This window comes from Ptychodera flava, unplaced genomic scaffold (assembly GCF_041260155.1).
Source record: "Ptychodera flava strain L36383 unplaced genomic scaffold, AS_Pfla_20210202 Scaffold_33__1_contigs__length_2856901_pilon, whole genome shotgun sequence".
In the NCBI taxonomy this organism is placed as follows: Eukaryota; Metazoa; Hemichordata; class Enteropneusta; family Ptychoderidae; genus Ptychodera; species Ptychodera flava.
The window spans coordinates 2,398,259-2,422,983 of NW_027248355.1; the positions used below are offsets into that span (position 1 = coordinate 2,398,259).

Consider the following 24,725-nt stretch of genomic DNA (forward strand, 5'->3'; position numbering starts at 1 on the left):
CAACGGTAACTCCACTGTCTCCAAAAACGAATAAAACATAAGACTACGCAGAGACGAACAGAAAATCCTGCACTGGTGATGGAAGACGTCTTGAACATAGGTGAGTGCACAGTCGCCTGTGGTCTGTTCCGCTCTGCCATGGACGTGTGCACATGTGCCTGAGAAGATGACGTACTATCTGCACACGTCTATGGGGCGCATAGATGCGGAGCGGAATAGACCACATGGGACTGTGGCGAGTGAAAAACAGCAAGACAAGATCCTAGCTCGTACCATGAATCGACAAGAAACTACACAACATTCCAGCTACAGTAAACGTTGTGAACAACGCACATAAATGGACACAGCATGGGTCAAACAAGGACCACAATACCAAACGGCCTTTGTAAAGGCCAACATATACTCAAAGGGATAGTTAACGTATCAACACTGTGCCATGTCTCAGAACTAAAATGTACACTAAAATTACACATAAAATTACAAAATAAATACGAGAAGTAACATCATAAGCGGGCATAGTAACAGAGAACAAAATATGCATATCACAAATATGTCGCATTACACGAGCACAAAAAACCAAACTGAACATCAATACGAATTTTCCCTTCCAAAATACAGGATAGGATACATCTCATGTCGAAGGCATGTCATGAAGAACGCTATTAGGAAACGGTGATAAACCAATCAATCAATTAGATATAGAAAGTGGAATGGCATACACTCATAATTACATAATAAGGAAGTGTCAAAAGTTATTCTATACTACTATACATTAAACGCAAACTACCAACATATGAACGATGTGTTGAGTTGCTTTCACATTACTAACTATTACTTGAATCATTTTGCCATTGTTCTTTACCCTAGAGATACTCAGAAATATAACACAATCGACAAACAGAAAACAAGAGACACTCCAAGTCCTAGCAGCACGAGGTGGAAAAACGTGACAGTGCCTTTACAATTTCATAATTAGAATAGGCGGGTTTGCGCAGTTATGAAAACTTGGGGTTATGAGCATCACCTCAACTTGAGACACTTTCATAAGTACAGGATCAGTGTACAATAGTGACATTTACCACGCTGGTTGTCTCAAAGCTACGAAAGATGGACAGTAACGGAAGCACCAAAAACTCGTCAGGTGATGAGGTTTCCACGCACACTATGTCGGCACCGATTCTGACGATGTACCTGACTGTTGCAGCGCTCTGTGTCACCTTGAACGCTGGCATGATTGCAGTTGTCTATATGGACAGAAAACTGCACACCATCGCCAATATACTCATCTGCAGCATGGCGGTGACTGACCTCCTCGTCGGTGTTGCCAACATTCCTCTTTACATCGCCTCGAAATTCAGCGTGTTCAGACATCTCTACCAGTGCATATTAGCTCTCAGTTTCACAATATTTCTCGGCATGGCATCGTCTTGCCATTTATTGCTTATAGCTGTTGACAGATACATTTCTGTTGTATACGCGTTGAGGTAAGCTGCATTCATCTTAGCCACCAACTGAATTCGTTTTCTAAATAAGTATTCCGTTTAAAATGAGGAAGGATTGACAAGAATCCTATTTTTCAGTTTTTAGCGTGCAAAGTCCAATTTCTCTCTTCAACTTCGATATATTTATTATTTTTTATTTATTTATTCTTTATTTCAGACTGAAATGTCCATATAAGGAAAATACAAAAGGAAGCACCTGAAAAATTCTCTCAGTCCCTGGAATATATGCTTTTTGCTCAAAAGTTCACAATTTGAAAAAAAAATACACGCCAGAGGAAAAAAAATATTATTTGCCACAACTTTCTACTTTTACAGATTAAATTTGCATTCAAAACATAGTGCTTCATAACTTTAGCATGTGTAACCGTGCCCTCGTCGTTTCGATTTCCACCTTTTATCGATAGTGTGTCATATTTTAAAGATTGTATGTTTTCTTCAAGCTAGGCAGTTTGTAGTTAGGCAGTTTGTCTCGAATCATCGGAATGAGAAGTTCTCCGTATCATCGGAATGAGAAGTTCTCCGTAAGCGTTCTCTTCTTTACCAAGTGATTGTAAACCGCGAATACAACCTTCCAAGGTGTAGTAAAACATTCTCAGACTGTTAGATGTCACTAGTAGGTTGAGGTATCTGCCACAGTGTCGTCATGTGCGTATCAATGATCAAATGATTCTGTCCATGGCGTTCGATGAGTAGTTCTAAAGCACAATCACGGTTTGAGTTTGTCAGGGTGACGAGACCACTAATGGCACGGGCAGCTTCGTTGGTTAAATTGCTGCGTAAGTATGTGAATGTTCTCGAGGCTGCTATCGTTATGGACGGGTGATTTGAAAGTGTCGTAAAAACTCACCCATTCGAGTACGTTTCCAGAAAATGTTTTCAATTGGAACTTCGGTAATGCGACCGTTTACTTCAACGTGTTTTTAGTAGCGTTGGCGGTATTCACTGATGAACCATTTGCATTGACCGGTTTGTTGTTTCTAATGAAATCAGTGATCTTGTCATTTCTCTCGAATATCTCGGACATGTAGTCGCCGGATTCTTCGCTTGCAGCATTGTAGCTTGGGCCTCGTCGGTATTATCTAACATGTTTTCTTCGATCTTCTGTCTATTACTATATAAAGTTTAAATAAACTGTGATTTGTCTTCCACATGTCTGAGGCAGTAAAAAATGACACGAATGCTGGTACTACGCAAGGAACAGGCGATATAGTGTAATGACCGATTTATCATATACCAGTCCCCTAAATTTTACTTATGCTTAAAAAGGCCTTAAATTTTGAGGCTTTACTTTATTTCGCCTTGCACATAAACGTCGAAATATTTGTGCGAACAGGTTTCATTTATAAACTATAAGCGTCCTTACAAGGACCTTACCAAGAAGTCAACATCACGAGCGACATCACTGCAAGTCCCAATATCTCAATGAACCCTTAAAAGACAGACACCGGGATTCAAAAGTCGTTGTACAGGAACTTTTTAGGGCAATACGCTATTACAATTGCAACATATCAAAAATTGTCCTCTCCTTTAAATCTATCCTGATTTCGATCGCGCTCTGTCGTCGTACGATACAGAGAGTGACCTCCAGTTTGTTTGTTATACAGAGAGTTGCCACATCAACAGGTGTCGCGCTCGTGACATCGCTGTGACGCCACGCGCTTGCTACTTGTGCGGAGGTATACCGTGCCGTGCGAACGGCGGATGTTTGATCGAGCTTATCTGAAAAAATACAAGAAATTTAACAGAAAAACCATGAGAAGACTCGACATGTTAGTTCCGAAATTAGCAACCCGAAATATCATTGTTCCTCAAAGTCCTTCAATTTTTACGTCGGCGGCACCGATCTCCGCAGGCGGAGATAAGCAGGTACTTTGTTTGTTTACGTAATTTACCATCAAATTGCTGCAAATATAGTTCGGGAACACTCCAAAACCGATGATGTTTATCGCGCATATCTCGATGTTTACCTTCATATATCACGGCTGATATTTTACGGTAAACTTTACTAGGATGAGTGGATATGGACATTGGTATAATATGTATCTATCATTGTACTCGTCCATGCACTAATTGATTGCTTGTTTTCATTACTCAACAGGTTTTTTAAGACCAAAATTTATATCTTTTGTAATTGATGCAATTTTGCAAGAGGAAATAATGAGATGCTATAATGAATGATCAAAAGATACAAACCAAAATGATGCATACCCATATGTTTGGGATATAGCTATTACACTAGCCTTACCCCCAGCGTCAATATTGATGTTCAAATTGCAGATATGAAACCATTATGACCAACGTGCGTGCCTGTTCCTTGCTTGCTTTTTTGTGGTTATGGTCCTTGATTGTGAGCATCCTGCCGATGATTGGCTGGCGTAAACCGGAAGCCGCCATATTAATGACGCCATTGTCTGGAAGCTGCAGGTTCGGCCTCTTCCTTGTGGAAAGTTATGCAGTTGCCATAAGTGTTAGCACTTCTGTTGCAGGTTTGTAATTCTGTTTGCTCGACTGTTCTGTATTTTAGAATTCGCATATGGATATGATAAATAGTCTTTAGTCGTCAGGTGGCGTAAGTACCTTTATCTATTTCTATTTTTCAGTTGCTACCATGTTCATACTGTACGGTTGTATATTCAAATATGCGCGGCAACAAATTCGCAAAATTCGTGCAACCGCTGTGACCCAGGAAACGACCCAGAATTCGTCCCAAGAATCCAAGCTGAAGCAGAACATACGGGCGACAATTGTCCTGTTTGCGATAATGGGTTGCTATCTGCTGTGTATGATTCCGTCCAATGTGGTCCTAGCCATAGAATTCGTCGGAGACGGTGACACGGCTAACAACGTGCCTTACTTCGCGGGCACGGTGGTGGCGTTCTTCAACTCTGCTTTGAACCCAATAATATATGGAAGTTGCAACCGACCATTAAGACTGGCGATCAAGTCCCGACTTCTTCTTATTTGCTGCAAGAGGAAACCAACGCACAATCTCACTGCATAATCATCGGGCAATTTAATTTTTTTGTACAAAGTTCTGCGAGATGTCCGTGATTTTTTTTTATTTATATATTTATAAAAGGAAATGATTTCAGATTTCTTAGAGAAAGTTTCACCAAAATATTAAGTTTTCATAATTTAGAGTTATACAACATTAATGACATTTACTGAGATATAGCCGTTTTGTATTTGTATTTGTCGTAATGTAAGATCATTTTAATTTTTCAAAAAACAGTTACGAAACTAACAATACTGCTGTAAATCAGCGAATTTTTAAGTTTCCTGTAACGTAATGTTTTAAGATTTGGTTATTGAACTTGGTTTAACTCGATGAATTTCTAAAACATAAAATTATTTGCAGTAGTTTTCCTTATGTCTCTCCTATTTCATACAAACCTATTTGGGATTTGGCAGCCCAAGCAAGGTTTTCCTAGTGATTGAACGCGTTACCTTTTAGTGTACGCAGTTGTTAATCTGTTTGTGCCGGTGATTCCGGGAGAAACTCCCCTGTATAGCGTTCAAATTTACCCCAATCATCGCGTTTACCTTACTCACGTGCTTCACATTAAAACAGAACACAAATCATTGCGTTTACTCTACTCAAACATTCACAAATCACAGACTTGAACCAAGTCTATTTCGTTACGTGTGAAAACTCATACGGTAATGAAACACTCATATAGGAATAATAAAATTTCTAATACAACGTCGCTTCCAAACAAAAAATATTGATGTGAGTGTCAAAAAACATGCGTAGTAATAACCTCATCATCGAATGCAGGTGCGCATGTGGCTTGAGCAGATCGTAGCTTATTACTTTAAGAGTCCGACCTTTGAAAAATATTGCAATTAAAATCGCTCATGCTACGTAAATTTGTGACGAAAATAACTTTTCTTATCAAAGCAACGAGGTAGCAATTTCCGTGCCTCTCACATGCCTGGTAGCTACGTAGGGAGGCTAATATTGCAACCTGATCATGAAACTGAAAGATGTGACGTAACCCCGATTAGCTGTGTTATACGCTGTCGTGAAGCATGCCTAGCTTTAGAGAATGTTCAGTAGGGAGAAGCGAAGGCCGACAAAGTCAATGGAAATGTAATATCAAAGATAGGAAATCTGCCACGGAGATTATGCCTTTTTCAAACAGCGCACGGTCAAATGATTTCAAAAATATACACTGTTGATGATGCTGTCACAAATCTTTGTTTCAGTGTAAAAATATTCCGAACAAAAAAACAGTCATTTTCCTTGAGTTTTCATTCTCTGAATACAGCATACAACAATCTAAATACATATATATCAATCTTACCAGCTTTTTGCCAACGTACCAATCAATGTCTATAGGCATACCAGAGATTTTAAGAGCACAGTTTGAATGGCGGGTTCTTGGCGTGCCGTGGCTGACGTTAGCGAAAGCATAAGTTCACGCTAGGAGATATGGCTTACCTTATACCTTTATACGGGGCCAATGAACGACAAATTGTGGCATAAATTATTTTCCATCTCTTATGGGATTGTACAAAGTAACATCTTGTCGGGTAAAATGTTTTGGCATGTTTTGCACTAAATGTATTTGAAGTTTCAATGTCAAGAGCTTTTTCAAAAACATGTTGGAAGTTTTAACCTATGAAACAGCCCATGTGAGGGCGCTGTTTTTAAATAGCGGCCAGCCGCCTAAAATCTGATTTGTTAGATTTTCTCTTTCTTTAGTAACTGTGGCAAAGTTGGTACAGGTAACAGTATACCTTTAACCTATGAAACACAGCTGAGCCAGAACCTCATTCATTGTGGCACCAATTGCAGAAGACATGATTTGATACAAATTACTGACATATGATAGTGGACAAAAATTATCTTTAATCCATGGGGAATCGATATCATGTAAAATCTATTCAGAATGATACATTTATTACACTGAATTTATCTGAAAATTCAATTAATAACCTTCTCATGAATTTTCGGGAGATACTTACCTTTGAGATATGGCTTAACCTGTAGGTTATATATTGACGCTTCATAGAACACAAGAAGGTAATTATCGAAATAGATGGTTTTGCTGCATTTACTAGTAGGATCAGTATTTAAGTAAGATCTAATGAGGATATTAGATTTATTGCAATAGCTATATTTGAAGTTTCTACATCGGCAGCTTTGTAATAAAAATGTTGGAAGTGTTTACCTATGCGACATTGCTTCAGCTACACCTTATACATCTGGAGCCCCAATTATGACACAAAACATATGATAGTTGACACAAGATTTTTAACTTTATGATGGATCAATAAATGTAAGATCTAATTACAATAATTAATTTATACGCTTGCGTCTCTGCAGTACGATAAGAACAAAGCCATTGCAATCCTATGATGCTTGTGATTGCATCAATCCTCGCCATTTCCCAGCTTCAATAGTTTTTACTTTAATCAAGATTTGAAATCAATACAGTTGTAATGAAATTACTAAGAAAAATGGGAAAAAACCTGGCAGCACAAGTAGATTGTTTGGGCTATGGAATGAAGCGTATTACATATGCGCTTTGACGAAGAGGAATATCTTTAAATTGTCTTTTTCAAAAAATCAACTAGTATGAACCGCAACAGTGACTGCGCGAGCTTATTGACTCAGTGCTATCGTGGTAATATTTGACTCCTAATTATTTGTGTAACTCGGTCAATTTATAATGACTTTTATCTCTCCAAGATTTGACCCCTGGTTTTTTTGTTTGAAGAGAATGGTTCAACGCATCCTTCAGGAAAATTTGAGCAAAAGTTTAAATATTCCTCCTGCACTACAGGCTTTAAGCTGCCATTTGCAAATATTCCCTACATCAAGTTCACAGTTGGTGTCTTTGGTAGTGTATAATCAAGGTAGAAACGCACCTCGGGACAGACATTCGGACTCTAAAACTTTTACAATTTTCTTCTGATATACCACATGTGGGAGTTCATTTTAAAGCTCTTGGTGAAAGAAAACTTTTCACCGGCTTAGTTTATCGATATTCGAAAATTTTTGTTTTTCTCCATAGAGTTAACACATAGATGGCGGCCATTTTGAATTTCTAATATTGGTAAATCTTGGGTTATTTGTTTCTCCATTACCAAAATTTGCACCGTGACCCCCTATTTTTATTCTTGATTTTGAAAGAGAATGATTGAAAGATCTCTTGAGGAAAGTTAGAGCAAACGTTTAAGTCTTTCACTTTCGAGGTGCATACTACCTTAAGATGTTACTTTAAAACTTGTACAAATGTATTCAAACCACTTATATTTTAGAGTAGTTGTTAAAATGCCAAAGTGATAATAATAAATCTTAAATGTTATCAAAAACTGCCAAACATGTAAATTACATGCTTTCGTTATTTTTGTTTGGGAGACTCGAGAAATGAGCGGTCGTTTGTTGTACTGTTAAGAAAAGTTGATTTCATGTTTGATGGAAAAAATCGGCATATCTGAAGAAGTACTGTGTCATATTCTTTCATACCGTGCCTTCCATGGTGAAAAAATACAAGCTTGTCCCTGAGAGAGGGTGGTGTTAAACCGGTACTACAGGAACCATCTCACATTTATCAAAATAGGAGAAATCATTGTCCATTCTGTCAAAAGGTAAACAGCTGTACTTGATGAAGTCAAACCCTAGTGATTTCCCCGCGTAGCATACTATAAGGTTATTCAAAAAATACCGGGCTTTATGTGCGAATACACCATATAATTGAGGTAAGCTTATTGTCCTCGATGCTATGCATCTCGGTCAATACCGACGCGAAGGATGTACGAGGGCCTAAATCCCTGTATTTTGTGAATAACCTTATTATTATTTACCTTTTAGTCCGATTTTACCAGAAGAAAGCTTTTAGGATGCTCCACTGACCGATCGCGAGCAGACTGAAAATACATTCAGCGAGTCCGCTAAGAACCCAGAACGAAACCCTAACCCATCCACCCACCCAGCGCAGTGCACATGGAGTTCAGTGGCATAATAATTTCACTCAAAGTCACAGGTTTTGGACTGTCCATTATTCACTACGTGAATTATTAAATGTTTATACGTATTTTTTTGTGTGTGAAAAATGTAAAATATTATCTTGTTTCCCGCGCTGACGTAAAGGTGAATTGGAGTGAAAGGTCAAATAGAGTACGTCCAATAACACCTGAAGTTATTTTACTCTGAGTCAAAGTTATTGGACTCCGCGTCCTCTGATACCGATACCTATCGTACGACAAAACTTCATAAGTTACAGACGCAGGTGTATAATAGTGTTTATTATCGCATTATCGTCAAAAGTTATGAATCACAGGTTCTCTCACAAATGACAACCTCCATCATTCAACAGTAACCTGTGCTGACCTATTATCTATTCGGTGTGTTCGCTTGTCTTCAGCGCCGTGTTGTAGTGACCTTTGTATTTTTCAAAGATGCCCGCAACACTGGATATTGATGAAATGCGTTTGTATCTCAGATATTGTGAAGTATAGACCCCTTTTGAAAGCGTTTCTCTCCAAGTTCAAGAAATTTCTTGCCAATATCAGTTTCCTAAAAGATTAATTATGTCAAGATCAACCAATCCATGTGGAGAAACAATAACAGGAAGGTTTCCTTACTTGGTTCGAACCTGCTGTCAGCAAGAACGTTGAAACTTATATCGGCAATACATTTCTTCAGCTTATTGACAAACTCTTTTCAAATTGGTCTAAACTTCACCAGATCTTCTGCAGGAAGACGATTAAAGGGAATTACAGTTGTATGAAGAATATGGCAAGTTTAATCAAATCGCACTTTAGGAGAATAATCACCGCAGACCATCGTAAAGATCAACCACCTGATCGTAATTGCCGGGCCCCTTGAGGGGTAACTGTTAAGAGGCTTGGTTTACAAGGCCAAGGTATCTACGGGAGACAATACGGAGAAGGTTTACAGCTGCCTCACTGATAACACCTTCAACATGCGCTTCACTAACCATATGCAATCGTTCCGTAAGGGCAAATACAGGAATAGTACAGAGATGTCAAAGTTTATTTGGAACTTAGAAGACAGGGACCATGTCTTTGACGTCTGGTAGTCAATAATTGATAAATCATAGAGTTACTCTAACATAAACAAGCGGTGTAGTCTTTGTATATCAGAAAAGCTGCACATTATCAATGTTGACAGATTCGCTGTTAAACAAACGCTCTGAGTTGGTTTCAAAATGTCGTCACAAAAACAAATATTATTTTATCAAATTTACCACCACCTACGAATAGAATGGTTTGTCCGAAACATAGAAATGAGGGTGTACAGCCAGGAATCCTTTCACTTCTGTCTGAAGATTGCACGACGCATTAAACATAGGTAACAGATAATTACTTTGTACTTGAAGTAATCTGTATATATTTCTGTAATCATGTCCAAAATTCTGTTAGTAGTCATCAGCATGGATTTGTACGGGGGCGTTGTACTACAACAAATCTAGTTTCGTACACTGATTACATTGCAAATGTTATAAATGTACGTGGACAGGTAGACTCAATCTATCTGGATTTCAGCAAAGCTTTCGATAGCGTCAGTCATCCTCCTTTGCTTCATAAATTAACTTACTATGGTGTGAGCGGTAACAGTTTTAGGTGGTTTGAGTTATACTTAGACAAAAGAGTTCAACATGTGACCCTAAATGGGCATTTTTCGAACTGGAGTATTGTTACATATGGTGTCCCTCAGGGATCTCAACTAGGACCTCTCTTATTTATTTTATATATAAACGATCTCAGTACTAAGGTAACTTTCAATTCAATGTCTCTGTATGCTGATGACTCCAAGTTGTATTAGTGTATCACACGTACATCAAATTATAGTAACTTACAAAATGATCTTGATATTGTCGAAAATTGGCGTAAAAGCTTGAAACATAATCTGAATTACAAGAAATGTATGGTTATCTCATTTACTTTGAAAAAAGCACCTATTTTACATGACTATACACTTAACGATTTCACTCTTTCTAGAGTTGATACAGTTAAAGATCTGGGAGTATACTTAACCTACAATCTTAATTATGCTACTCATGTTGACCATATAGCTATCAAGGCTTTCCAACTGTTAGGTTTTCTTAAGAGGACCTCTCAAGATTTTCAAGACATCAAAACTTAAAGAACTGTGTATACCACTATTGTAAGGCCCCATTTGGAGTGTGCCAGTCGAATATGGTCCCATATCAAAAGTATTTGACTGATAAACTCGAACGTGTTCAACATCAAGTTTTAAATTATTAAATGTCTGTGTTGGAAGACTGCCATTGATTATTCTGATGACAATAAAAATTTCTAAACTCCTTTTTCCAGATGCTCAGCCAGAACCACGTCCCAAGTTTTTAGATCCATCTTTCTTTTTAAATGTATACATTCTTTTGACTACTGTTCAGATATTCTTTGTGGTATCAATCTTTCAGTATCATCTCATTCACCCAGTTTCAAAGCAACACTCAAACCATATCACTCTTCATCTTTTTTACAACGATCGATGAATCTTTCTAACAGTTTTGTATGTCAACATGACATGGATATTTTTAATTGTTCTTACCTAAAGTTTCGAAATATTATGCGTCTCGATTTACATTGTACCATATAACACTATAATGCTATTTAATGGATGTTTTTCCAAACTAAGTTGTCTGAGGTTTTTAGCATTCAATGTTTTTATGTTGCTTCGTTTTGTTTTAATGGTATTTTGCTTAGTAGACTTTGTTATTCTTATGGGGGCTGTAACTGGGCGTCACAATCAGAAACTTAAATAGTATGGTCTTTCGGAGAGGCCAAAACAGAAAACCTATAAACTAAACTACAATACTTGCGTGATTCGAATGATTTGAGAAGATTGTGTGATTTGCGTACCCTTTACAACAGGTCAATAGCCTGCAGCACCTTACCTGAAGATCAGAAATTTCAGAAACGGGTCTTCCGTCAAGGCTCAATAATAGAGAACTTCGGCGTATAAACTAGTACGCATGGGCGTTTTGATTGGTTTGAAGGTAAACTGGTGATTTGCCGGTGCCTACCGACAGGTCGTTAACCTACAGCAGCTGAATATCTTCCACTAATTTCCCGCCTTTGGAGCATTGCTAAGCAACGAAACACGTGATGTAGATGCCTCATGCCAGGAGGCACAACTCAACACTGAATAAGGGTTGACGTATTTGAGTGAGAAATATCAGGGGTAAACTCATAATTTCGCAAAAATACGGCTAAGACATTGGAAGACTTTTCTAATAAACCATTAACCAAATGTTTGTTGTTCATTCTACTCATTTAATATTTTGATCAGCTACACTGATGGCTGACTGACGTCTGCAAATGCAATATTGGAACTAAATGGCTGCCTTTTGTTCATATTCGCCTGTATTATGAAAAAAATGTATATAAGTGCCCGCCGCACGTACAACAGCCAGGTTCTGAAATTGTAAGCAAATGGTTACCATAATAAAAAAGAAATATTTGATAATAGTATCACTGACCTCAATGATGGCGCCACAGATCATCGCTAGCGTTCGTAGACTTTAGCTAAAAGGGAAAATAACAAAAATGACGGTCGTCAGATGGAAAAGCTGTTGATAAATGTCAACAGAAAACAACGAGGCTAGAGTGTAGAATAGAATTGAAATAATGGATAACGTTGTGCGTAAAATATCGACAGGCTAACACGAAGGCGAATATTTTAGAAAATCCGAAACATGTTATTCAAAAGTCCAGAAAGGAGGTTTTCGACTTCATATTGAGGGGGTGGCCTTCTTGAACGTTTTGAGATATGTAGAATACAGGGAATATTTTTTTTAGAAAGTCATTGAATGCCAAAAAATTACAGGGTGGCTGGTGTTTTTATGAGGATGTTTCCATTTTTCTCGCAAGGGTTTATGAAGGGTAATTAAATTTCACGTATGCCGCTTTTGGGGAGGTAATGATTTTTACACAACTGCAAGTAGGCAAAACGCGGCCCATAAAGTATTGGCCTTGATCAGAGTGTGTAATCTCGACCTCACGTGATACCATCCTGGTTTCTTACAAACGTACGAACAATGGCAACCGTTTCCACTTATTATAAGTTTCCGAAAATTTGGATTGAAGGCCGCAAGTTGTTTACAGCTAAGCTGTGGATTGCTGCTTCTTTGTTGCCATGTTCCTTATGATTACGCTTTCATCTTTTGTCGCCGTTTTTGATTAAAACTAATGTCACCTGCTTTCCATCAACCAGTTGATATGAATACATGCAAAAAATCCTCATTCTATAAATAGTATTTCTTGTTCTGGGCCTAACTTTTCCGTGAATTCTAATTTAATAAGTTTAATTATGATGTGACTTTAGTTGACATTTTAAATGTCGATAAAATAATGAATTCATAATACAAACACATTTTTAGAGTTCACACAAACATTAATTTAACCAGTGACTACCACAAGTCTTTATCTTCGAAAATTTTTGCTTTGCTACGACATTCAAATAATTGTGTTTCGATGAGTTTATAAATAAGGTTTTTCTGGTTTGAATTGGTCACATAGCCATTTTTGTACTACTGATTATTTTGGCTTGAATGTAACAGGTGAGATCCATGCTCCCCATAATTTGAATATTATTTACACGTTTATGAATGGGGATGCGCCCTATATCCTGGGAAAAACAACAAAACACGTTGAAACGATGAATCTTTGAGTTTAACAATGGCAAAAAGGATGGAGATTGTCTGGGAAGATTTGAAATCCAAAAATCGCTAAAGTGGTCAAATTGAGGGGAACAGTTCTGTGAGCAGTGATACACACGGGTATGGATTTTTTTCACGTCACTTTATCTGTAATGAGTTTGTGTATTGTTACACGTTACTTTGGTTTCCTGGACTAAAACGTTTGAAGCGCTTGGAGACACTTTTCTGTGTGATTTTCGCCGCAACATCCATGTCCGTTCTCTGGTTGCAAAACATTCTCTTGGCAAACTCTGTCACATTATTATTAATTTACGGTATTGTATGTCACAAAGATAGAAAGTCCCAACGACAGAACACGGTGTTAATGATCTCACGAACCATGATTATAATTTTTCATTCCTCCTATTGTGAAGATTAAACACCTGTTTGATTGTTTATTGGGGGTCTTGAAAGACACAGTATTTTTCGTCGAACGGATGTTGTAACATTACTTCATCGCCCAAGCCCAGGCTGTATGAAAAAGGCTTTGGTCCTTGCGCAAATCAGTGACTACGTGCATCTAAAGCATCATTTATTATGCTTATATTTTTTTCCAGTTTCTGAACCTAAAAAATGGCAAACAGATTAATATAGACACTCCTATTCTTCACGAGGTTGAAAAACATGACAGTGCCTTTACAATTTCATACATAAAAAAGACGGGTTTGCGCAGTGATGAAAACTTGGCGTTATGAGCATTGCCTCAAGATGAGACACTTTTATAAGTAGAGAATCAATGTACAATAGTGACATCTACCATGCTGTAACACAAAGCTGCCAAAGATGGACAGTAACGGAAGCACCACCAACTCGTCAAGTGGTGATGTTTCCACATACACTATGCCGGCACCAATTCTGACGATTTACCTGACTGTTGCGGCGTTCTGTGTCGTCCTGAACGCTGGCATGATTGCAGTTGTCTACATGGACAGAAAACTGCACACAATAGCCAATATAATCGTCTGCAGTATGGCGGTGACTGACCTACTCGTCGGTGTTGTCACCATTCCTCTTTACATCGCATCAAAATTCAGCGTGTTCAGATATCTCTACCAGTGCATCTTAGCTCTCAGTTTCACAATATTTCTCGGCATTGCATCGACTTACCATTTATTGCTTGTGGCCGTTGACAGATACATTTCTATTGTATACGCGTTGAGGTAAGCTGCATTCATCTTAGCCACCAACTGAATTCGTTTTCTAAATAAGTATTCCGTCTAAAATGAGGAAGGATTGGAAAGAATCTTACTTTTCAGTTTTTAAAGTGCACGGTCCATTCTCTCTCTCTCTCTCTCTCTCTCTCTCTCTCTCTCTCTCTCTCTCTCTCTCTCTCTCTCTCTCTCTCTCTCTCTCTTATATATATTTATTTTCCACAACGTTCTTCTTCACAGATTAAATTTACATTCAAAACACAGTACTTCATAATGTTATCATGTGTAACCGTTTTTTCAAGAAATCAATCATTTGTTGCCTTCTTTAGTCTAATTTCATTTGCCACTTTTTATCGATAGCATGTCACATTTTAAAGATTTTTGTTTTCGTCACGCTATCGCTGTTCTATTAAGAAATAGATGATGTATAGTTAGAATAATCAGTTAATCAATCGAATATGTACATAATTGAATACATAATATTATATTTATTATTGTACTCGTTCATGCACTAATTGATTGCTTGTTTGATTACTCGGCAGTTGTTCACGGCTAAAATGTATCTTTTGTAGTTGACTATAATCTTGCAAGAGAAATGAATGAAATGCTATAATTTTTAAAAGGTACAAGCCAAAATGATGCATACCCATATGTTTGGCTCACTGCTAGTACACTAGCCTTACCCCCAGCGTCAATATTGTTGTTCACATCGCAGATATGAAACCATTATGACAAATATGCGTGCCTGTTCCTTGCTTGCTTTCTTGTGGTTATGGTCCTTGATTGTGAGCACCCTGCCGATGGTTGGCTGGCGTAAACCGGAAGCCGCCATATTAATGACGCCATTGACTGGAAGCTGCAGGTTCGGCCTCTTCTTCGTGGAAAGTTATGCAATCGCCATAAGTGTTAACTTTACTGTTGCAGGTCAGTGATTCTGTTTGTTCGTCTGCTCTTTGTTTTAGCTTATGAATATGGTAACTAGCCCTAAGTTGTCAGTTGGGCATGCGCCCGGATATGGCTCTAACACGAACTTTTGTAGATAACACAATAGAGTGGCAACATTTAGTATAGCGAAAATTTATACTTGATAAAATATGGTGATATATGTTTTCTTATACTGTTCGTAACGCAAATGAGATATGAAACATTCAATCCGGCCAGCTACTCATATGACTAACATTCAGTAATGTGGTTGATCACGTGAGGACTACAGATCTACACGCATTTGCATACGCCTTGACACTGTTTTTCAGACAAAGACTTTGACATTTGACATGAAAAAGATTGGATATACCATAACAAATTTATCATCATTGAGCTGGAAATTTTAATTTACTCCTTTCTAACCTTCTCTCATGGGAATATACATTGCCAATAATCCTTGATAAATAACAGTTAGAAAACAAACGATTGCATACGGACTTGCGCGGTTGAAGTGCAAGGTCATATAACACCTAATCTTATGTAATCGGTGTAGCATTGGAAAACGTACGAGTTTGAAGGCAAGATTTACGATTAGACAGACAACCACGGCAATGAGCAATCGCAAAGAAATGTGCTGACCACCTTCATCCATGTCTATTTTCCAGTTGCTACCGTGTTCATACTCTACGGTTGTATATTCAAATATGCGCGGGAACAAACTCGCAAAATTCGTGCAACGGCTGTGACCCAGGAAACGTCCCAGAATCCGTCCAAAGCATCCAAGCTAAAGCAGAACATACGGGCGACAATTGTCCTGTTTGTGATAATGGGTTGCTATCTGCTGTGTATGATTCCGTCCAATACGGTGCTAGCCATAGAATTCGTCGGAGACGATGAGACGGCTAACAACTTGCCTTACTTCGTACGACGACTGGGCACGGTGATGACGTTCTTAAACTCAGCTTTGAATCCCTTAATATATGGAAGTTTCAACCGACCATTAAGATTGGCGATCAAGTCCCGACTTCTGCTTATTTGCTGCAAGAAGAAACCAACGCAAGAACTCACTACATAATCATCGGATATTTTCCGGAATAGACAAAACGTAATGATTACATCATTGTATCCTTATATATTAATACAAAACACACTTATGGTAGAATACGGCTAGGACACAGATATTTTAACTCTCAAACAGTAACACTACTTTTGTCTACCCCGTCTAGGGACTCATTTTAAAGCTCAGGGCGAAAATTAAGTTTTGGCCGGCTTACTTCTGTGGAAATTAAAATTTTGATTTTTCCCCATAAAGTTAAGCGCGGGGATTTGTAGCTATTTTGAAGTCTAAATTTCGGTAAATATCGGGTAATTTGATTCTCTGGTACCAAATTCAGCACGAAGTCCAGGAATTTTATTTTGTTTTCTGAAAGGAAATGTTCTTCTTAGAGAAAGCTTAAAGCCCGCCGTGGACTTAATTATAAAATCTAGCAACATATTCATATAACGATTGCAATTTCAAAGGACAACAAAAGACAGGGACACCTCATTATCTCCTTAACACCATAGTTAATACAATCCCGATCCCGGGCCTTTTCGAAGTTTGGGGGCCAGGAACTTGATCCCCCGGGTAAGTTTGTCCTAGTCTGTAAGAGATCATGGAGGTGTCATAGCCTTTTATTTCCCATTGAAATTTTAATCTAGTGAGTAAATTTCCTGGCAAGACAATCTGACGCCTGAAACAGGCCTTTAAGTATTTTAATTTGGAGGGGGTTACAACATTAATGATATTTGCTGAATATACTGGTTCTGTTTTTCCTTTTGTCGTAATGTAAGATCGTCTGAACCTTTAAAAAAACAGTTGTGCAACCAATATTAATTCTGTCAATCGGCAGATTTTCTAACATTCGTTGTTATGTAATGTTTTAATATTTCTGTATATGTAAGAAATAATACCCTAATGAAACATGGTAGGAACTATGATATTTCTGTCACAACATTGCTTACAAAATAAGAAAATGTTGACGTTGGCGTCATAAGCATGCGCAATATATAATAGCCTCACTGTCGAATATAGGGGCCCACGTGGCTTGAAGAGATCTTCAATTAGTGGCCTTTGAAAAATATTACAATTTGAATCGTTGACGCCACGTACATCTGTGACGGAAATAACGTCTCTTTTCAAAACGACGAGGTTACGATTTTCGTGCCTCTCACATACCTGGTGGCTACGTAGGAAGGCTATTAGTACAACCCGACTATGAAATTGAAAGTTGTTACGTAACCTGAGTTGGCTTATGTTATACGCTGTCGTCAAGCATGCTTAGCTATAGAGAATGTTCCGTTTGTATGGCAGGGGGCGGACAATGTCAATAGGGGATATCAAAAATAGGGAATCTTCAAAGGAGATTATGAAAACAGCACAGAGGAGGTCAAATGGTTTTCATAAAATATCAATCCTTTCAAAAATCTTAGTTTCAGTGTGCAAAAATGTTTTCTGGGAAATAACGTTGATTCTGAATACTACTTTAAAACTTGTTGAAATGTGTTCAAACTTCTTACAATTTTAGGGTACCGGTAGTTGTTAGAGTAGTTGTAAAGATTGGCAATGGGGTGATAATAAATGTTAAACGTTGGTCAAAAACAACCAACACGTAAATCACATGCTTTCTATTTTTTGTTTATGAGACTCAACAAATGAGCGTTGGTTGGTTGTGGTGTTTAAAAGTCTTGCTTTTCTTTTCGATGAAAAGAAATCGGCTCATTGAAAAGTGCTAGGTCATTTTCTATTATACCTTGCCCCCTATTATGGAGAAATACAAGCTTGTCCCTAAAAGAGTGTGGTATTATACTACAGAATGTCAAGGGCAAAACTGTCTTCAGTTTTGCTAAGGAAACCATCTCACTATAATCGAAATAGGAGAAATCATCGTCCATGCTGCTGCCAAGAGATTACTACATTATGACTTTCAAACCTTTGTGATATCACAGGATGGCGTACTGTTGTATTAAAGCATTATCATCAAAAGTTTTGAAACAGTTTCATTCACAAATGAAAAACTCTTCAACAATAATATGTGCACTGATCCCGGCAGGCGTATTCAAATGAATATCATGTCCATATGACAACAAAGAACTACATATTATATACAGGATAACAGAATTTTTAGCTTAACGTTTCAATAGTTTGCGGCAGCTATAGATTAGTAAATTCAGAAACCGTCCATCAATTCAAGCTAAATAATTGAGAAGCTCGACTACAAACTGCTACGCATGCGTGATTTGAAGGGTTTGAAGTGAACTGGTGATTTGCCGGTGCCTACTGACCGGTCGATAACCTACAGCAACTGAAGATGTTCCACTCGATTCCCGTCTTTTTGGGGATTTCCGTCCAACACAAAGCACATTGAAGTCATGTTCACTGGTTGCTTAGCAATAAGACACGCCTTCTGTAAGTAGGCAGAACTCAACACTGAATAAGGGTAGATGTGTTTGTGTGATTGGAATCAAGGATCAACTAATAATTTCGCACAAACGGTAAAGAAATAGACTATTCTAATAAACTAATAATAATAATAATAATTTAATAATGTTTGTTGTTTATTCTACTCATTTACTATTTTGATCAGCTACACCGGTAGCCGCCTCAATTCTGTAAATACAAAATTGTGACCATATTTGACTGGATTATAAAAATAAATGTAGAATAAAATCTCACTGCGCGTACAACAGCAAGGTTCTGAAATTCCGAGCAAATGGTCACCATTATCAAAAAATATTCGATAATAGTATCACTGAACTCAATGATGGCGCCACAGATCATCGCTAGCGTTCGTAGACTTTAACCCGAACAGAAAATAACAAAGGTGACGGTTGTCTGATGGAAAAGTGATGATACACGAAATAACTAGGCCAGAATAGAACAGAATTGAAATAATGGATAAAATTCTGCGTAAAATATCGACAGGCTAACACGACGGCCAAAGTTTTAGGGGAGGGAGGTCATGATTTTTGCGCGACTGTAAGTAGGCAAGTTGCGGCCAATATAGTGCATTACCAGGAAATATAAAATCATAATACATGGAATTTCATTTGGTAAACTTTTAACAACGCCCCGACAGAACAAGCTATTTCTGTATTATATATATATATATATATATATATATATATATATATATATATATATATATATATATATATATATATATATATATTTAAACGATGTAAACGTAATTCATTAGTATAGGATGTTACAAGTACGTACGTGTACATATGTTCTGTCTTTTTTGCAGATCAAACACAGTGATTTGATCTGTACATTGATAAAAGTTGCATATGTAAGATGGAGCAGAACCATGCCAGACCGGGAAAGGTAACAGCAACGGTTGTTCATTTCCTAATTGTTGGAGAATGCAGGAACTTGTTCCACATTCCTAAAGTTACAATGACTACTCGTATTTGACCTTGTTGCCCGAAAATCAAGGACAAAACTAGAAACGCAAACCCAGGAGGCATGTAACGACAACATATTATACGTGGGCATGAGGACTACATTTCTACTAACGTGTCCAATTGGACATGAGCTCTGAAATGAGATGATCGACGGGCGGTTTTAAAGACATCACCAACAAGAAAAAAAAAGCACCATAAAAATCGTTTTTATTTTACTGGCACCTGGGAATAATACTTCTGCAGTGATGAAACATAGAAATCAGTCACTTGAACCAGACTTGAAGAGGTTATCCAACTGATGGGAGAACTCATATCAATATGCTGCTTCTTCAATGTTTCAAGTGACTCTAAAGAGTTGGATTAATGTTTTGACGTTAGGTTGCGTTTTTGGACTAGCAGCAAGTGGAGTTTGATAAGAACATATGTTTGCAAACAGGCGAGCTGCAGCAGTTTTTGACGGTTTGCCGCATATTTGACTGGGTAATCACGACAAAGGAGGTTGTTAGCTTCAGTTACTTTAGATATTACAAGAAGTAACTGTTTTGATGGATCTTCTATAAAGTGATTGTGAAGCATTTATGTGGCTTTGACTTATCGGGTATGCATGCCATATAGGACAATTTATACACTGTAGTTGTGTCGTTGGCTATGTCTACTTTGTTGTTGAATAGAGTTCCAAAGTTTCTATAGTGGATGTCGTTTAACTGATTGCAGGGTATTCGTGACAAAAGATTTCGAAAGATTTGTCTGTTATCAGAATGATCACGGGTCATAGGGACTTGCTTGCGTTCGCTGTTGACTTTGCCAAAGTTAATCCGATGGTGACAGCGTCCACAGATTAGTAGCTTACCCTTGCTTGCTTTAAATTTGCGAATTAGGCAACCAAAAGGATCACGTAGTAGATGCAACACCGTGATAAAATTTTAGCATAAGATTGTCAAAAAGTCAAATACTTGACACTTTGAAGGGAAAAGGAAATCCTTACCAAACCGGTGCTAAGATAGTTTGCTAGAATAAATCTGTTCATGTTATATTTTAATTACTAGTAACAAGAAACCTCGGCTGTGACCAAGGCATCTATATACCGTCCAAATCCCCGGGGGACGGACTTTTACGCAATGCCCTACGGTAGTATATATGTATGTATGTACCCGGGACAGTATATATATATATATATATATATATATATATATATATATATATATATATATATATATATATATATATATATATATATATATATATATATATATATATATATATATATATATATATATATATATATAATATATATATATATATATATATATATATATATATATATGAGACAAAGCTTCGACAGATTTAAGTCTCATGCTCTCCTGCACAAGCGTATCACGTTTCCTGTTTCATTCTGTCCCTCGAGGTGCTTTACTAATGAACACGTCGAAAAGAATGACTTGGCGTATAATGGATTAGAAAATTATTTACATGAAGGATATGCAAGGTTAAAGGGAGGAAATAGAGTCGATACATTTTGCTCGAAGTAATATATTTCTGCATTCAATATTTTGGCTGTGGCCTTCTGCTGGCACAATAGAGAAGGAGAGTTTGACTATTCTGTTTGCTTGCCATAATACAAAGCCTGAAGACATAAAAATTTTCCGCAGTTGTTAAAAGCAGTTCCGTTGTTGATTACGGCGTGATATTTTGAACAAGCCGACGACATGGCGAATACGAGGTCAGAGTTCAACATTCATGGTTGTGTCAACTTTCACTTGCCGTTGTCCTAGGGCATTTGTTTGCGGCTTTGATGGGGAGATAGTGAAGCGAGTGTGGGAACCTCGGCAAACGTAAACTTTCATGGTCCGTGAAACTCTTGACTCATATCTCTAATGCGCGGTAGTCAGGTGTTACAACAGTATGTAGACTGACAAAATGTCAGAAATACAAACAGTCCAAGACATGAATTATATAACATCGTTAATTCTTAATCGTTCAACTAATAAAACTGACCGCTGGTCCTCGTTGCTGCCGTTTTATGTAGTTTCTCTCATTTTTTAAAGAAATTAGATTACCACATGGGTTGTAGACTATGTACGTTTTAAATCGGTTAGTGAACGATACAAGGGTTCCTTCAGCTGTTGAGCAATGCAAACCCGGTTCTAAGATACAGTTGCAGCCAATCCAGTCAATTTTACAAAATCATCGCAAAAGATTTTTCGTAGAGTGAGATACTGATTTTACATATTTTGCCATTGGCCTTACTATTCGGAGGGGGGAAGTGAAGCTGCTCATAACAGCCCCTCAACTGGCATTTGCGGCAACTATGACCTCGCATCGAATCGCAATATCCAATGCCCTCCACTACCTTTGGTCTGCCCGCTCCCCACTCCCGACCAAAGTTCAAGTCCCTACTGCCCCTCTCCCCAACACTGAGACTGCTTAATCTGCCCATCAGTTCTATCAACGTCAACAGTCCCCCTCTACCTTGTTTTCAGTATTCACAGCAAGGACTTTTGTCAGGTTTTTCTAGCGGTCGAACGCGTTACCTGTGAGTCGGCGCAGGAGGGAGTCAGTTTCTGCCGGAATCACCGACTTTGCATCCTTGCACAGTAACGGACTTTGTACACATTGACGTAAAGCAAATACAAACTGATTGACAGCCCTTGATCATTCTTGCCAATGAAATGAACTTCTGTTATTTGTAATGATCCTCACGCTATAAGAAAACACTTTGACATCGAATACGTTACGCGGCAAATACAGTCAAGCTCATACGTCGACCGTGTTTTACAACTGACCGGTCGACCATTGATTATTCTTTGAGAGCACAAGAGAAAAGTTGTTGAGAGTTATATTCAGGGAAAAGAGGTGTTCTTAAAAAATTCTGCCTATCAACTGGCAGCGGCAAATCACTGGTGTACAAAGTCGCCACTCATGGTTTGGATTTTTAACGCTTTGCAAACTTAAGAGAACAGGCTAAAACTTAAACAATTAAAGTCTCCCCATTTACTGCTCTGATGCAGGAGCAAGCCTCGATGTTAAATGAAATAGGAATGAATGCTGTGTACATGAACGACCAGGCAGTTGATATGCCCGGTGAAGGGGAAGGCCAGCCGCTTCATTAACGTTTCCGGTAATAAAAATAATAGTAATAATAATAATATAATAATAGTAATTAAGAATATTTATAATGCACCTAATCTCAAAAGGGAGCTCTAGGCGCAGGACAAAATACACAAGTCCCTAAAAAATGTGTCTTGAGGGCATGGCGGAATGGAAGATGTGAATCCTAATGGCGTAGGTTAACAAGCATTTCACATGCAACGTGAAATCGGTCTGATAGTTGCCAAAACACAGTCGAGGCAATATTTATTTACAAAAACCAATGCATCAAAACACTTCACACGTTTTGAGAAGTCGTGCTGACTTTGGTGGGGGTGATTGTACTCGACATTTTATCAACAACGCCACGTGAGTTTTATGTCCATCTGCAGAGGGGTCGAGAGGTAACGCCTGCTAATAAGCAAAATACAATGATGTCATCTTATGAATAATATACCAGTAAATACAAACGTCATCTCATCAATGATTTATAGCAATTCAGACCGTGCAAGAAAACAAAATATGTGAGTTCCGGGTGAAAACTCCCCTGTAGCGAGTACAGCCCACTCACCGCGTTCACCCAACTCATACGTTCAACATGAAAACAGAACAAAAATCATGGCGTTCACCCCACTCACACATTCATGAATCAAAGACTTGAACCACGTATATCAACGAACGGGAAAGAGGGTTTGATGCGGCTAGTGCATATCTATGTTGGATGATAAATGAATCTATCCATTCTTGGTCTCATGCATACTATCACATGCACACAGAAAAAGATATAGAGAGACAGCATCCATAATATTAAGAGGTTTTGTGAGTAACTTTAATTTTTCGCGTATCACTATAATGTACTTTAAATTTGATAAGTACCTAGAAACATGTCGATGTTTGTCTGGTCAAGTCAGATTCCTTTCTTGATAAATTGACTATTTAATTGCTAAAATACTCTCTGTGTAACAGGTAGGTGAAGTGGACGGCAAGATCTACAGAAACGGTCGATAAAATACATGTACAACAAATCTATGACTACCGGGTAAAGATTGTTTGAGAGAAACGTTAAAAGCAGTTAAAGTACGCCTTCATAGTAAAAAACTAGGGTACCAAAATAAACTGCTGATTTTAAGCTTAAACTAACCATGATATCTTCTAACTTACATATGCACTGCGTAAGGACGCTTCAGATATGTGTATGTTTTTTTATTTTTTATTTTAATATTACTCATCCAACAGGCGAAGGCCCGATTACAGGATGAGGTATCCACAACCCACTACCACATTGATCAATGAGGAGTAAAGTGCCTTGCCAGAGTCTCGAACTCACAATCCTCCGACAGTGAGTCCGGTACCCTAACCACTGCCCTACGGTGCCACGGTCTGCTGGTTTAATGACATTTAGATAACAATTTCAAGCCACGTTGTGCTCAACGACACATAACAATGTCGAGCCTCATTTTAGCATACATACATGCATACATACATACATACATACATACATACATACATACATACATACATACATACATACATACACATACATACATACATACATACATACATACATACATACATACATACATACATACATACATACATACATACATACATACACGTATGTGTAAACAATATTTATGCATAGTTAGTGCAGTGCACGATCATGATTTCAGAAAAGTGAGACGAGAAAAGAAAACGTGATAACTCCACCAACGGTGCTTTCGAATAGTTATTTCGTTTCACTTTTGATAACATACAAAAAACTTTCCAATGACTGCTGTTATAAATCCTATCCATCTATTGACGTCATTTTCACAGTAGGAGTAGTTTGCAGCTTTGAAGCGTATAGTTCAGCTGTGTATAGGATATGGACAATAATCGTAGCATGAACCGAAAATTTAAGGCACGTGCAACGG

At 37.9% G+C, this 24,725-nt stretch overlaps 1 protein-coding gene across 1 annotated transcript; it reads left to right on the forward strand.

Annotated features, from left to right (window-relative positions):
• The first annotated feature begins 13,984 nt into the window (after positions 1–13,984).
• On the forward strand, positions 13,985–14,365 carry LOC139127547 (5-hydroxytryptamine receptor 1D-like). The gene has a single exon (XM_070693454.1). The coding sequence runs from the start codon at positions 13,985–13,987 to the stop codon at positions 14,363–14,365; it is 381 nt and encodes a 126-aa protein (XP_070549555.1).
• Positions 14,366–24,725: the final 10,360 nt, after the last annotated feature.